Genomic DNA, 16422 nt, shown 5'->3' with positions numbered 1-16422 from the left:
GGATTAATATTATATTCTAAGCGATGTTTATGTTATTGAAATAAAATAAGTCTAGGATAAAATAATAGAATTATAATAATAATAACAATAATGGATCCTAACGGAATAAGTAATTAATTGGATGGGTTGAACATAATTAAAATAAATGTGGAGATACTTATTAATTACTAAATGATAGAAATAAAATAAAGTGGGGTTTTATTATAAATTGAAATAGTTGGGGGCTTTGTTTAAAAAGAGAATCTCCCCTTGCCATGTGTCGGTCTATGATTTGATAGGAAGAGATAACCTTATCCATTTTTCTCCCCTCTCAAACCACACACGTGTCCCCTTCCCTTTTATTTCTTTCTTTTTCCTTTTCTTCTTCTTTCTTTTCTCCCCATCCAACGCAGCACTCTTCCTTCTTCTCTTTTCTTTCTTTCTTCTTTCCTCTTCTCTGTTCTTCATTTCCCTTCCACCCGAGAGACACCAAACAGAGAGAGATGCGGAGAATGAGAGAGTGAGATCGAGAGATTGAGAGGGATGAGACTCGGGAGAGAGAGAGAGAAAAGAGCAGATCCGGTCGATCCGTGAGGGAGACCCAAGTGAGACCCGGTCCTTTTGGAGGTCCGGTTGGTGGCTGGATGACGGTGGTCGGCGCCGGTGAAGCAGTGGGTCAAATTTCGGTGACTCCTAGTGCAATTTTCGATGATTTGTGGGGATTTTTCTATAGGTAATTCCTTGTAACTCTTGTGATTTCATTTAGGTTTATTATTGGTTGATATGGGTATTTTGTTTGGGTTCTTGGAACGGCTGAGCCGTGATTGTGGTAGATCATTTTCTAGGTGTGGGTTGAGGTTGGTTTGATCGATGGGTTGTATGTGTATGTGTAATTGGGGGTTGATGGTTTTAGTTGGTGATGAGGGTTCGGCCGATCAGTATTTGGAGCTTTATTGATTTTTGGTTGTTTGGTGTTAAAGCATTAGTTGGTGTTCTTGAAGCTAGATTTTTATGGGTATGATATTTAGGTTTGATTTGGGTTGATTTTCAATGGTTGATGTTTAAGATGTTTGATTGTAAATCTGAATGGGGGTATTGAGGTGAAATCAGAAATTGAGAATAGGTTCTGAAATTGGGGATGTTTATGGTTGAAGATTTTCAGAATTGGGTTAAGTTTTGGGAAGAAATTTGGTGGATTGCTATGGCTTTTGTTAAATCTGAATCTAGGGTTTATGGTGAATTTATGGGTTGATGATTTTGATGAATGAGTTGTTGATGTTTATAATTTAAAGATTGTGCTAAATGAGGATGAAAGTTTGATTGGGTTTGGTTTAGGTTAAAATCTAGGGCTTATGCTATGATTTTCGGGATTGGCCTAATGGTATATTTTGTATGTGGGTTTCGGTTTCAATGATGTTATTTTGTGTTTAACAATCTAGAATAGGTTGCCGATTTGGTATGGTGTTCATTGGGTGTATTGTTGGTGGAATCTGAAATTTGGAGTTGATTTTTGCGTATGTTCATTTAAATGTTTATTTGTGTTAAGTTTGTATGTGGGAGTTTTAAGCTTGATGATTTATTTGTAATGGCCAAATCTGTGTAAAGGAGGGATGGTGGATCCTTATGGAAGGTTGTTGGAATTGTTGGAGGATATTCTTGGTAGCATATGGCTAATGAGTTTAGATAAATTAAAAGAAGAATCTAAGAGAAGGAAGGGAAACAAATGGTGAAGTAAAATGAGTGATAGATGATGAGGTAGCATTATTAGAATTGTGGTGGACTAAAAGCAAATTGAACCCATGTATAGTGCTTAGCTTTTAGGCCTATGTATATACCTCAAGTTTTTGTATGTGTAAATATTAGTAACCTAAAGTAATAGGTGTTACTAAACTGCAATGCTATAAGATCAAAGTCTTAAATCTAAACTACCTAAATGGTTAGTAATTAATAATAATGTTAAAGGACTATAAATTACTCAAATAACCCTAAGCTTGAAAATATAAGTTAGAAGACTTATAGAACATATAGTTGTAATATAAATCCATTATGTGACAACCTAATAACTAATTCACCTAACCATATCCATATAGTATTTATGTGTACTAATGGATTAGGTTTAAGTGTTAGATGTGTATATGTATATATATGTATGTATATATATATACATATACATGTACATGGCTTATATGTATAAATATATATTGTCAATTTAGTAAGTACATGACAAGCTATAAAATGGTTAGTAAAACTAACGTAATACAACAATAATGAATGCGCTTAAGAAAATAATAAACGCACCTTAGTGTTAATAAACGTAATATAATATGAACCAAAACTTAAATGATAACCTAACAATAATTTAGGGTACTTAACTAGACATAGACTCGAGTAATGTGACGTGTAAGCACGCGGATAGTTTATGTGTCATAGAGTGTAGAGTTCCATAGCGTAGTCTAATGTTATAAGTGTTTGCAGGATAGTGTCCAAATTGGAGACTTCATGGGGTTCTCCAATATTGAGTTCGAGTCAAGAGTCCAATGCAGCCAAGGTGATATTTTACTCACTGAGAAACTATTATTGTTAGGTTTATTAGAATAACAAAATATATGTGTTTTATAAATTCGAATCAACTGTATGTTGATTATCTGTTTTGGTTGATTTGAGTAGTTTCAATTATGTTCAAATAATATCAATGATGTTATGATATGATGTATGGATGAAATGTGTAGAATTGTTTTTAAAGTATTTGGATGTGAGCTGCGGTTGAGATTTAAATTATGCAAAGTAAAATGATAAAATTACATGTTAATTGGTTTATTGTATTTGAAGAAAGCATGATTTGTAAAGAATAGGATAATAGAGTTTGAATTGTAAAGCATAAAGCATGAGCATAAAAGGAATGAAAGGACAAAGTACAAAGAACGAAAGGAATGAAAGGACAAAGCACAAGGAATGAAAGGATTGACATAAGGAATGGAAAGACAATCATGAGCATGCATATCATTGTTAAATTGTATAATGTTTTCATGATATAGAATATTATAGTTTTTATGCTAGACGTATTAGTATGCCTAAGAGTTTTAATGGCAAAAGAGCTTATGTATACTGTTATCGTCTAGTTGCATAATTTTATAACATTGAGCTTGGATGAACAAGAATATTGTCATGGTTCGGTATGAGTAATACAGTGTCCTAGGAGTAGGTAGATGAATTGTCGTGGCACGTCAGTAGGAAGTGCTTGGATACCCGAGTTTTACTCTAGTAACCGCATGGATAACTACGTGCTCGACATGAAGTTGTAATGCCCTAGGATTCTGTGTTAACCATGTTCGGAAAATGATAGTAAGCTTGTACTAAAGATTGAGATGGCATGTTTTAAGCTTAGTGTGCTTGGTTTTAACGCTATTAGTTGCAATATCAGTGTGGCTTGGGAGTAGGTAGATGGATTGTCGTTGCACATCAGTAAGAAGTGCTTGGATATCAGAGTCTTACTCTAGTAACCGCATGGACAACTATGTGCTTTGACATGAAGTTGTAATGCCCTGAGGCACAGTGTTATCACAGTTAATAACGTTAGACCTATGTGCATTTGAGCTACCAACATAAAAATATTATTGTAGGTGGATTTATACGTGGTTGCTTCCATGCCAATGGAACTTCTACGTATGAGTCCAACTACATAGTATGCTTTAAATGATTTCTGATAGTCGGTGTTCGCTATATCAGCTATGGGGGTTTTCAAACAAAATTTTATAAATTGGTAGCTGTTATAGTGTACGTGAGACTAAAAAGAAAAGTTGGTTCTTTGCGAAAGCTCAGTTAGTTTAATATCACTGAGGCGGTGAACTCATCATTTCACCTATACGGATGTGGCAAACCCCCACAACTGTATAGATAGTGTTCCTTTGGCTGCAGGTACTCGGGTCGTAGTTGATGGGAGTGTAGACGTGCATTTGAGATATTATGACCGGAGCTCGCCGCGACGGTCGTAAATGCGGGACCATGGGCGTCCTCAGTTTTATAGGTTTTGTTATAGCTTGTGACGCATGTGTCACTCGTTATTGTATAAAGCCATTTCTGTTATGTATTTATATTGAGGAAAGACTTAAACACGTAGATGTTAAATGGCTCTTGTTGTTATTAATTTATGATAGATGTTTAAGATGTGATTTCCGCTATTGAGTTTATGTTTTCCTCTGCATAGTAGTTAGATGTTGTACTCTGATTTACCATGTACATATTATGGGGTATGTACCATATGTTGGCTTTGCGACACATCGTCATGCCACTGTGAGGATCCATTAGTATTTTAAGAGATTAATATTTATGAAATGTTTTGTATAAAAAAAAAAAATGGGTCGTCACAATACAAACTCAAAATTACATCAAATTCTGAAAATCTAGGAGACAATACTACAAATATTTGTTGATTAACAATGTAAATAAACATATGCATATTTATTATGCTAAAGTTTTTGTTAAAGGATAATTAACAAACACCAAAAATATATGAAAATCCAGAATAATCTAATTAAGTTAAATGCTTCATTTGCTGGCAAATTAACAAGTAGAGGATTCCTAAGGACGGTTTATTAGTAGTCCAATGGAAAACCACAAAAATATCAAAATATTTTTTCATCCAGAATCTATAATTTACCTTGCACAAATTCCCCACATCAGCAGAAAGAATGTCAATGACGTCAAAACCCAGCATTTGCAAACATTTATGAAGTCTCTGAAACATAACAAAACGGTTCAATAAACATTGGGCAGTTCATAATGGTTGAAATTTAAAACGTATAGAAGTCCAACCCATCTGTAATTGTAATCAAACATGCAAGCATGCTCATATGTACTTCACATCTGGAAAACGAGCCAAGATAAAAGGCAAATTGCAATTGTGACCACAATACAAGCAATTTTACGCATGCCAGAAGTTGCAGTGAAACATAATTTTAAAGGTTTTTGGAGGCTTGCCATTAGCTACCCCTGCCCGCACCCAAAAGGAAAAAGGCAGAAATTTGCAAGCGCACCAACCAAGTCTTTTTTGTTATTTGGTATTGTCTAATACTGTTTACCATCGTTTCTTAGACTCACTATTTCACTTTCAATTGTTTTAAAATGTTTTGACGGGATGAGAAAAAAATATTTATTAATCATGCCTTATTTGAGCCTCATACCTTGCTTTTCAATGACTAAAATACCTTGCCCTTGCACCTTTTACTCTACAAACATTGGGTGACAATGAATTTTCTCTTATTTCATCAATTGTATTAGTGGGTCAAGAAAGCTGAAAATGGATAAAGTTCACAGGTTCTTTTCTATACGTCTTCACATATCCATATATTAATTTCTGTTTACGCATTTTCCATTGATCCCTTCTTTTACTATTCTAAATTCTTCACAGCAATTGAACATATGCAAACAACAAATTGATGCTCGTAGACCTTGATGGAAGAGAAAATTGCCCCAGATTCCACTTTAAAAATATGGCTACATATAATATAATTTTGCATTCCACTGCTTTCAAATGAAAAATATGCTCAAGCAAAGAACAAAACCTACAAAACAGAAAGTACAAAAGCATGTTATGCCTATGTTTTATTATTAAAATTTACCCTCCAAACTGCATCTCGTTTTCCAGTGCCAACAATGCATGGATGATGTGAGCAGAATAGAACTCGCACAAACGAACTTGGGCCAGCAGCTAGAGCTGCTGATGATATCAGAACGAATGCCTTTACCATAACCTCAACAGATGGAAGGAAGGTAACTTGAGGATCCAATGAATTCTCTGGGTCACTAAAGACATAAAAAGTTAGATGCCTCAACCATATCATAAAAGGGGCTGAAATTGATAAAATGTGACCAGGAAAAACCATATCCAAAAGCTTGCCCATAAAAAGCAACAAATTCAAATTAAGTTGATAAATGGTCTTAAAGATTGAGAATTTTTGATCAGTAATTGTAATTTTATAAAAATCAGCGTAAGGCGCCCCTAGTACACACGGAGTATACAAGAAGCAACAGCCTCACCACCGACCCGACAAGGAACAGCCCACAAAACAACCCAACCCTAAGCCCCTAAAGCTCACAACCTTCAATCATATCCCACCTCCTATGGTCCTCATCAAGGAGGTGGGATATGAGCAATTACATGCACAACCCAGTATCGATTTAAGCCATCTCATAGAAATTTATCAGAATTCATAAGTTCTTAAATTGAGAGTTATGTTCTTGCACATGGTTTTTCCTCAACCATATACATAGATATCTATGTTTATGAAGGTATATGTCGATGTAAATATAGTGCGTACGTGTGTCTGTTGGCGATCATGGTAGTAATAATAATATAGACTCATCAAATATGAATTCAAAATAAAATTGTGCATATGCATGTACATACACATCTTTCACTCAATGTTGAGAAGGAAAAGAAGTTTAAAACTACAAACAAAGGCAAAATTAAAAGAGAGTCATTGAATATAAAATGTACCTTGTATTTGAATCCCGAAGTTTCTCTCCAACTATAGAAAGAAAATTTGTAAATTCAAGTAAAAGATCTTCAGATAACTGTGGTGCACCAGCAATTATCTTTTTGGTAGCATCAGAAGCCATTCTCCGTGTGTCCCAACTTGGATGACATATGAAAAAGATCATTAACTGCACCATATCAACAATCACTATCACTAAGTAATGAAGTTCCTAAATAAGAAAAAAGTTTCATGTAGTGCTACACTGGATTACCTGTAATAGTAGTCTGACTGAAAAGGTATCCAACACCCTGTAGAATTAACAGCAAACAAGCCACTCAGAAAAGCCACTTAAGAGTTTTGTAAGACAACCCACACAGACAATATATTTCCTTTTTCTTTTTCTTTTTCTTTTGATAAGTAATGTAAAATTTTAACGAAAAAATGTAAGGCGCCCCTAAGTACACAGGCCGTATACACAAGGAGCTCCACAAGCCCAAAACCCCAGCAACAAAGAAAATGTTTTTTATTTTTTTTTTTAAGAAGTAATTAAGATATCATTAAAAGCGTAAGGAGCTTCAAGTACACAAAAAGTAAACAAGAGAAGTCACCTAACTAGTAGGGGCAAAAAGAAAAAAAAAAAATCATAATAACTAATCACTAAAGGAGAAACAAAAGCTGTCCAAAGATACAATTTGTTGAAAAACTAAAGTCTTAATCTCCTCCAAAGTTATCTAACAGTCCTCAAAGCTTCTATCATTTATTTCCCTCCATCAACACCACAAAAGGAACGAATGAACCATCTCTATACAGCAGCACTTCAAGTGCTGCCAGCAATCCACCAACAAGCAAATTGACTGAAGAAGACATTCCAAATGGCACAAGCAACCTCACAATGAAGAAGAAGATGGTCAAGAGACTATTCCTTATACAATACCAATTACCAGACTAACACGTTGCTTCCAAAGATTATCCATGGTAAGGATCTTTCCTAGGACCACTGACCAACCAAAAAATGCACCCTCAACGGAACCTTAGTCCGGCAAACACTTTTCCAAGAGAAACGAAAACCATAATGGCAACCCATGACATTGTATAACGGTTTAACACCAAACAACCCTCTTTTGGAAGGGACCTCCTATGGCTTGTCTTCCCCTTCCTATCTCATTCTCGCTAAATACAACACGTTGAAGAACGAGGCAAAGGCTTCCACCTCCCAATCATGAGCCGCCCTAGCAAAGCTCACGTTGCACTAAATGGCACTTCTAGAAAATTTCATATGAGCCACAACAGAAGCATCCTTTGTGCAAGCAATACCAAATAAAACTGGAAAGGCTTCCTTAAGGGCCATTTCCCCACACCAAAGACTATGCCACAATCTAACCTTGGAGCCATCTCTCACCTCAAATCTGGTCTGACTACAAAATTTCCCCCAACCCCTCCTAATATTCTTGCATAAACCCATCCCATACGGCCCGAAAGGCTCATTAGAACACCACCCTCCCCATGAACTTCCATATTGAGAATCCACCACCTCTCCACCAAGCCTCTATTTCAAGCCCATAGTACCAAAGCCATTTACTTAAGAGAGTATCATTGAACCTTAGCAAGTTCCTAACCCCCAACGTACCCTCCTTCAAAGATCGGTGTACAAACCTTGAACCACCTCACTAGGTGATATTTGAACTCTTCACCTAGCCCACCCCATAAGAAATCATGTTGTAGTTTCTCAATACGGTTTGTGACACTCATAGAGAGAGAGGAAATAGGGAAATGAAGTACGTAGGTAAGTTGGATAGGGTGCTCTTGATAAAAGTAGTCCTACCACCTTAGACAAATACAACATTTTCCACCTCGCCAACCGACGTTCTATCTTCTCAATGACACCGTCCCATATATGCTTGGCCTTATACATGCCCACAAAGGAAGACCAAGATACTTCAAGGGCAAAGATACAACCCCACATCCCAAAATTCTAGCCAACCTAGCCACATTATTAACATTTCCCACAAGAACCAATTTCGGCTTGGCTATGTTCGTCTTCAAACCCGACACAGCTTCAAAACATTAGAATAAGCTCTTGAAATTACGTAGATGATTTGGGTTGGCCCACAGAAAAGTAAGGTAACATCTGCAAACTGAAGAAGAGAGATATCAGTCCTTATCCCCACAAAAAAGCTTGACAACAAACTTCTACTCACTGCAACTAAAATCATCCTACCCGACGCCTGTATCACTATGACAAACAACAAAGGAGAGGTCCCCTTGCCTCAAGCCACGAGAACTGATAATCAAGCCTATAGGAGAGCCGTTCACCAGAATCGAGAAACACAATGAGGAAATACAATGAGCTATCCATGAGCATGATTTACCCCTAAACCCACACATTTTCAGCATGTACAGCAAGAAATCCCAATTTAGATGATCATAAGCTTTTTCTAAGTCCATTTTACAAATAACCTCTGGTTCTCCAGATCTCAATCTGCTATCAAGGCATTCATTGGCAATAAGAATAGGATGGGTCAGTAGATTATCTCCCCCCTCTCTCCTCTCTCCTCATTTCTTCCTCGATCCTTCTTGACTATTTCACACCAGCGGTGGCGCATCCCGCTAGGGTTCCATTCTCTCGAGTTCTCTAGAGGATGGCTTTGGAGAGGCGTTTAATTGTGGAGGCCAAAACTTTCCTCTTCTCGATGGAGGAAGGCAAGTCTGTGCTGAGAATGGAGAGAATGAAAGGCTTCTTAGGGTTGTGCTATTGGGTTTGCAGTGTACTGCTTGGGTTGTCGCAGCAGTGAAGGAGGCTTTGCGGTCTTAGGGGGTCGAGGATTTTGTCAAATCCTTCAGGGAAGATTCGAAGGCTTGGATTGTTTTAAGAGGCTGTAGTAAGGATAGTCGATTCTTGGAGCTGACGATCTATGTAGTGGGTGGCCGGAGAGGGTTCATCTTGTTCCCAAAGGGACGAGGGCAGGGATGGACCAGAGTGGTTGATGAGTTGTGCAAGGTGATGGTTTTCTTGGAATCCACGTTTGGGTCTTCTCCTGTTGGTGTGCTATCTGCAGTGGAGAAGAAGGATGGGAAGGAGGTTTTGGGTTTGAAGGTCTCCTCACCAAGCTCGGGTGGGGCTTGGCCCATTTTGGGTGGTGCTCTACCGTCGTTCGCAGAGGTGGTGAGGTCAGAGCATCCTGTCAAGTTACGGATTCCGCTGATTGAGAGGCGTGACCTTGATCTTCTCCCGACAGTGAAACAAGCAGTCTCGGAGGTGAGGTAGGCCATGGACTGCTCTATGTTGGAGAAGGAACCGCTGGGTAAGGACTTGCTGCTGAATCTACAAGGCAAGGAACATTCAGCACGTCTTCTCTCTGCCCAAGGCACACCAAGATCAGCGAGGAAGACTTTTGGTGTGTTTGGGTATAGAATTTTTAGAATTAGAATTAAATTCTTATTCTCTTTACGAATTTCTAGGCGAATAGAGTTTAGAGTTTTTTTTGAAATTGTGTTTGGGTGTTGAATTTTTGAGATTGAAAAGTATTATTTTTTAATGGTAAAAAATGATTGAAAGTAAGAAAAGTTGTGTATAATGATTGGTGTTATGAAAAGTAGTGTGAAATAATGATTGAAATAATATTTATTTATTATAAAAAAATATTTCTTAATTTAAATAATTATTATTTAATTATTTAAAGGGTGGGACCACATGTTTTTTTTTGTTTCTTTTGGAGACCGGTCAGTTTAAATGGTGGGACCCATGCCTTTTTTTGTTTCTTTTGCATACCGGCCAGCTGGTGGAGTGGGACCCGCACAGAATTCATTTTTCTCTTGAATTCTCCTTGAATTCGGGCGGGTTTCCGGGTTGAAACCAGATTTTCGGGTTTTGAAAAAAGACCCGAATAGAATTATTATTCTATTCATTTCCCAAACAAACCATTTGCCTCATTTGAATTTGCGGACATGGAGGAACCTTATAGTGAGATTGGTGGGTCGGGTCGTTGGGTCGTTCGTTTGCTCTCGAGCTAGGTCTTAAACCCAATTTTAAAGGTTTCTGTCTAGGCCGGGTTTTAACGAAGCCCAAAACTAAGAAGTGGACTAAGGTTATGGGTTTAAGGACTAGGTCCTTATGGGTTTGTTTGGTTTTTTTTTGTTGCTTTGAGTGCTCCTTGTGGGTTTTTAGTTTAAGAGCTTAGGTCCTTGTGGATTTGTTTGGGTTTCTTTTTGTAGGCTGGTTTGGTTGTTCTTGTGAATACTCCGTGTACTTAGGAGTGACTTATGCTTTTTAATAAAACATTTCTTACTTATCAAAAAAAAGAATAGGATCTAAAATCTACCTACCTCAGATGAATGCATTTTGACTTAGACATAATCTTCTCCAACACCATCTTAAGCCTGTTCGCTAGAGTCTCAACAATAATCTTGTAAATATACCCACTAAACTAATCAAGCGAAAATCCTTAGGTTCGATAGCCCCTAGAATCTTCTGAATGAGGTCGACCCACACAGACAATAATAACGGAGAGGCTTTGCAAATTTGAAGAATTCAAACCTGTGGAGATGTTCCACTAGGAGCACTTCAAGAAGATCAACACATGCCATGCAATCCTCAGCTGATAACTTTGAGGCCTGTATAGCACATGTTATTGTCAAACACCCAAGAAAAACTTAAAATTAGATATCACTAACATCAAAGAGTCGGTGAATAGCTACCAGTGAAATTGGTACAAGTGAGGGTTCATTTTGAGATATCAAAGACCAAATCTTTTCCTTTGCGACAGTCTCCTCTGACAAAAGGAGTAAGAATAAATTAACTTACAAGAAAAATCAACGATAGAAATGAATTGGGGGGTGGTGCAAGTAATAAGTACAAAGTAAAAAATGTAGCATTAATGATAATAGTAGAAAACACTATACACCTGCTTTGATATCAAGAGCGGCAATCTTCCCAACTAAGAGCAAAGCATATACACCATCCAAACGCTGCACTGCCTTAGTAAAACCAGTTTTTACAAGTTGGACAAGAGGACCCAACAAAGATGATACCTGAAGTGTTTAACATAGAAGCGTCATAGTGATGAATGCAACAACCTCAACAAGAATCCAAATCAAATTCAGAAAGATTTTGTTGAAATAAAGCAACAAAGCACTGATATAATTTAATAAGACAGCTTACCCGTAAAACAGCATCAGCATTTCTGCATATGACTCGTACACAACGAAGATGCCCCCTCCTTAAAGCTTCCTTCTCCTTGAGTCCAGAAGCAAAAAAGGACACCAAATCTAGTTGAACAGCATCAGCAGATCGCACTGCCCAAGACGCTACAGCAGACAAAATTGCAAGCTTCACCTCTTCATTTCCTAGAAATTAGAACAAAGGAGAAAGAATCAGCACATGCATGAAAAAATAAAAAAATGCAAACATTAAAAAAGGGAATCCAACTTGCAGATTGAAAGTAAGAAAGAATTGCTGAAAAGTTCACAACCCCCACCAATAAATAAAAGTAAAAAGATAAACTAAATTAAATTTAAAAAAGTAAAAAAGAAAACGACTAAGTAAAGATTACCATCATCCTTGTAATAGGACAAAAGGAACATGCATATGGAGCATGATAGACTGTTGAGGTATTTTCCCTCAGGAGCATTAGATAATTCCTGGAGTGCACTGACCATGCCAATTCTCTGGTAAGGATACGTAAGTCTGCCTTCTGAGCCTGTTTAAATTGAACAAATTAATGCGTAGAAGGTCACCAAAGATTTACACATTCAGTCATTGAACTTTCAAAATACATCATCTTATAGCAAACATTATAAGGTACTTAAAATCGCTAAAAGAAATAATTTGAAAGCGTGTATAAATAAATACACCCAGACCTCCAAGTACAGCTTTGACAGCATTGAACATTGCTTCTAAAACATCTGGATTACTAGACTTCTGGCTCAAACACCTGACTATAGCTAATGCCACAACCCTTCTTCCTTCATCGGCATGCCGAGCCTGTGGTAATACCACTGAAAGAATTTCGGTGGCATACTTACTCAAATCAAGGTTGACTGATTCCAAAAGAATTCCAACTGACTCCAACACAATCTCAGGGTTGCGTTTCAGCATTTTAACAGAAGATGGAACCACAATACTTTGAAAATCTTCATGCGACATACGTGTAAAAAGTGAACAAAAAGCTTCACTGAGAACCTGTCGTGGCTTTTCTCTAGCACTCAACACTGTTTTAACATATATATCAAGAAATGTTGGCTGTAGAAAACGAATAAATCATGTCAAAATTCAGGCAGAACAAACAGCACACAAGCACTAAAGAAAATACAAAGGAAGAAAATAGATTTATCTCACCTTGTACTGTTCAAACAAAGACGGTGACGTACTTGAGAAGTCCAGTAATAACCATAGTAATTCAGGACTATCTTTGTATGGGATCCGCCCATCCTTTAATTCCTCAATGTATATTTTATAAATTTCCGGAGACTGCAAAAAAAAAAGGACCAACACAGAATGATTAAAAATTAAAAGTTGAAGGTACCAGCAGGACAGTCTTCTAAAATAATCAGTAAATGTTAAATGGCCTAAACCTGAGAAAATAGATTAAAAAATGTTCGCTTGCAAGCCCTTCGTGCACTGAAAGATCTTTGAACGACAATATTAAGTAAAGATGCTTGCGCTGCAGCTACTCTACACAATGCATTCTTTGAAACTGTGGCAAACTGACTCTTGCTTAAGAGGAAGCATGACCACCTGAGAAGTCTGTAGCAGCCTACATGGGATTGGAACTTTAACTGCCTCTCCATTACCTGGACAAGTGCTGCGGCAAAATTCTTCATGAACAATAAGTCACCCAGAGCTTTTGCAATTACATCATCAACAGCTTTCCTTGATCCATGATCATCATAAATTAACAATGTTCTAAATATTATGTCTACCAGAAGTGTTGCAAGCTCAGTACACATCTCTGCAAAGTTCAAAATTACAACATTTCAGGACAATAATACGCATGGATGATTTAATTCACAACACTTTCCAAAAGAATAACGACTTTGCTCATAGCAAAAACAAAAGATAAATTAATATGCATACATACATTTACATCTATTTATATCTATTATGCATACATCTAAAGTAAGCTCAGCCTAGTCACACTATCGCTTTTGCAAAGTGAACCAAATTCTTCTACTTCTAGCTGGGACAAATTCACCACTGAGAATCATTCTGCGAAGGCTAAAGGAAGAATTTTACTGACCTCCTTCCTCCACAGTACTTAAGAGATGAAAAATAAATCATATTCAATTTACTCCTCATTGACACTTGGGAGATTTCACTTCAAATTTGGACTTGGACAGAACTTTGTTTGCTAAGATGGCTACAACACAACTACCAAAAGTCTAGATACTTGACAAGGCTATACACGTCAGCGTATTTTGTAATGTGAAGCAGATAATGCATAAGAACCAGGGTTGGTCAAAAACATCTGAAAATAGATTCATAAAAGGAACACATATACGAAAACTTGGCCCCCGAATGGTGGATTATCAAATATATAAAGCTCTGAATGTATTCTCTGACTAATACAAGTCAAAGGGGTGGTACGACCTTCCTCTCCTTCGAGTGGCTGCATCTCTCCTTGCTCCGTTGAGAGAACTGGATTCTTCGGTTTTGATCACAACGGGGAGATTGTAGTTTGGGAGAAGGAGGAAGATGACTATTGGGATAGATCGCCCTTGGATTGGGCATTGGAAGAGGCTTTTGGGGAGGAGGCCTTGGCAATTAGGGAAGCCATGGAAGAAGATTTTTAGCGGGAGAAGATGATTGCGCGCCAAAAGTATAAAGGAAAAAGGGAGCTACTAAATTTGCATAGCTCCAATTATGGTGATGCTAAAGTTCCTTCTAGGAGTAGGAAAGGCAAGGCACACATGATGTAGGTTTGTGTGCTTTGGTGGGTGGGTGGTGGGTTGTTTTGTTCTTAGTTGGTTTCTACTGTAGTTTGTTTTGGGGTTTTTCTTCGTTTTCGAGGGGTTCGGGTTTTGTTGATTCTATTGGGTTTTAGTGGGTTAGCTTTGGTTGTTCCTGTGTATACTTCCTGAGTACTTAGGGGCGCCTTACGCTTTCTTTAATAAAGTATTCTTACTTATCAAAGAAAAAAAGTCCCAAGTTGCATAATATATTTTATAATGATTCCTTGAAACTTAGCCCCCAAAAGGTACCGCCAATGCCTAATCCCCTTATTGATAACATTCAAATAATTAAATAAAAAATCCTAAACCCGTGGTGTTGTTTAAAATGTGCACTAACAGTTCCCTCTCGCAATACAATATTATCTAATTTAATTTGACAAAGCTAAGCTGACCAACATAAATATCATTATCACACTGATTCCTTTGTGAAATGCACGGATACAGAGCAACAGCAAATGAATAACACGTGTGTATGCATATGAGTATATTGTATAGATACATCTGTGTGTGCCAATGGTGGTCACGAACCAAATGAAATGGCATGGAATTTGGAACCAAGTCAGTACACTATAACACTTCACCGGAAATTCGTCCTACCATTTTCCGCAGAAACAAATAAAATCACTCGGAAAAGATAAGGTGAATCAAGAAATGGAAATGATATTTGACAACTAGAATTCGAGCGAGAGAGAGACAATCAGTGACTGACCTGAATTGTCCAGAATCGCCGGGATTTCATCGCGGAAGATCCGGACCCGGGTCTTGGTGGACGGGGAGGAGACCGACCCGCCAATGGAAATGAGAGAATCCAAAGAATTCGCTGCCATTGGGAAACGGGTAGCTCCGGATAGAGGATCCGAGTGAGGTGTGGAGCTTCAGATGACTGGTTAGGGTTTTAGGAGCTGCTGAGTCTGTCACTGGGGGAGAGAGAAAGAGAGAGAGAGACTAAATATGTCCTATATTTTTCTTTTTCTTTATAGTGAAAGAGGAAAATATATGGACTAGGGTAGAAAATGGCCTTTGGGCTGTGATGGTGTTGCTATCGCAAAAGCCCATGTGAAGTTCATCCCACCTAAAGCAAGGCTATAGACCATTTTTTTATCATCTTTTTATCTTTTTTAGTATATTAAATTCAATAGTGATCCATCATAATTTTAGTGGTAATTTTGAAAGTCACATCAATATTGGAAGGGTAAAAAAATAGTCCCTAGCATTATTATCCCACCTGCGATTTCATTTCTCTCTCTCTCTCTTATTGTAACGCCCTCGAAATTAATTACTATTAATTTCACGATTCGTCTCACAGTCTCATTCCACAAGGAATAAGATTCAGGAATCTACTACTCCTAAAAAAGATAACACTACGCAGCGGAAACATAAGATATTTTATCAACATTAATTACAACCGGAACATCTACCAAGAGTCATTACATTAATTGAAATCATAATATACATATCATCGATATAAAAATCAATATTAAATCTTAATACGCAATAAAGTATCAAATGTTAAACTTACAACATCACCCAAAAGTATTAATTACCATGAGTGGTCTTCAAAATCCTGCAATCATTCTTCAACCATAACCAGATCAATACCACTACGCCAAACAGCCGCAATTGCTAAGAGATCCATCTCGAATCTAATATCTAAAGTTCAACTATAAAACAGCACATGTTTCATAGGTAGAAAATATATAAGCATAAGTCCACGATTTAGTGAGTAATAATACACATGGTGACATATTGTCATATAATGAACTTAGTTATTTATAAATTACATGCAACAATGCAAGATTATAGTTTATCATTTGACAATGTCATTATAGATGTAGTATAGATATAATATATAATGTAATAGAAGAATCATGCCATACCGCAACACCATATGGTCTATCCAGGATTTTAACCATTTTCTCGACAAGGTTGGCGTTGTCCCAAGTGACATATAATACAACATCGGTACCCTGGTTATGTACGCTACCATCCAGTGCTAGCAACCTGACTGAGTCCAATCTCG

General features: G+C 37.3%; 1 protein-coding gene and 1 long non-coding RNA gene across 2 annotated transcripts in view; one reads left to right on the top strand and one right to left on the bottom strand.

The window, feature by feature from the left end:
- LOC133851855 (protein ILITYHIA) overlaps positions 1 to 15353 on the bottom strand; it is a 67956-nt gene extending 52603 nt beyond the window's left edge. The window contains exons 1-13 of the mRNA XM_062288453.1: positions 15112 to 15353; positions 13026 to 13402; positions 12790 to 12921; positions 12312 to 12693; positions 12005 to 12151; positions 11614 to 11798; positions 11357 to 11483; positions 11151 to 11224; positions 10990 to 11066; positions 6727 to 6763; positions 6476 to 6642; positions 5598 to 5781; positions 4637 to 4714 (exon numbers count right to left, since the gene is read on the bottom strand). Coding sequence (XP_062144437.1) covers positions 4637 to 4714; positions 5598 to 5781; positions 6476 to 6642; positions 6727 to 6763; positions 10990 to 11066; positions 11151 to 11224; positions 11357 to 11483; positions 11614 to 11798; positions 12005 to 12151; positions 12312 to 12693; positions 12790 to 12921; positions 13026 to 13402; positions 15112 to 15229 — 2085 coding nt within the window. The 5' untranslated portion in view covers positions 15230 to 15353. The remainder of the gene's footprint in view (positions 1 to 4636; positions 4715 to 5597; positions 5782 to 6475; positions 6643 to 6726; positions 6764 to 10989; positions 11067 to 11150; positions 11225 to 11356; positions 11484 to 11613; positions 11799 to 12004; positions 12152 to 12311; positions 12694 to 12789; positions 12922 to 13025; positions 13403 to 15111) is intronic.
- LOC133852141 (uncharacterized) lies at positions 391 to 4091 on the top strand. The gene is made up of 2 exons (XR_009895898.1): positions 391 to 712; positions 3874 to 4091. It is a non-coding gene; the product is annotated as an uncharacterized LOC133852141 (long non-coding RNA).
- Positions 15354 to 16422: the final 1069 nt, after the last annotated feature.

This window comes from Alnus glutinosa, chromosome 12 (assembly GCF_958979055.1).
Source record: "Alnus glutinosa chromosome 12, dhAlnGlut1.1, whole genome shotgun sequence".
Classification (NCBI taxonomy): Eukaryota; Viridiplantae; Streptophyta; class Magnoliopsida; order Fagales; family Betulaceae; genus Alnus; species Alnus glutinosa.
Note: the sequence above shows the minus strand (reverse complement) of the source record. Positions and strands in the feature narration are given on the sequence as shown.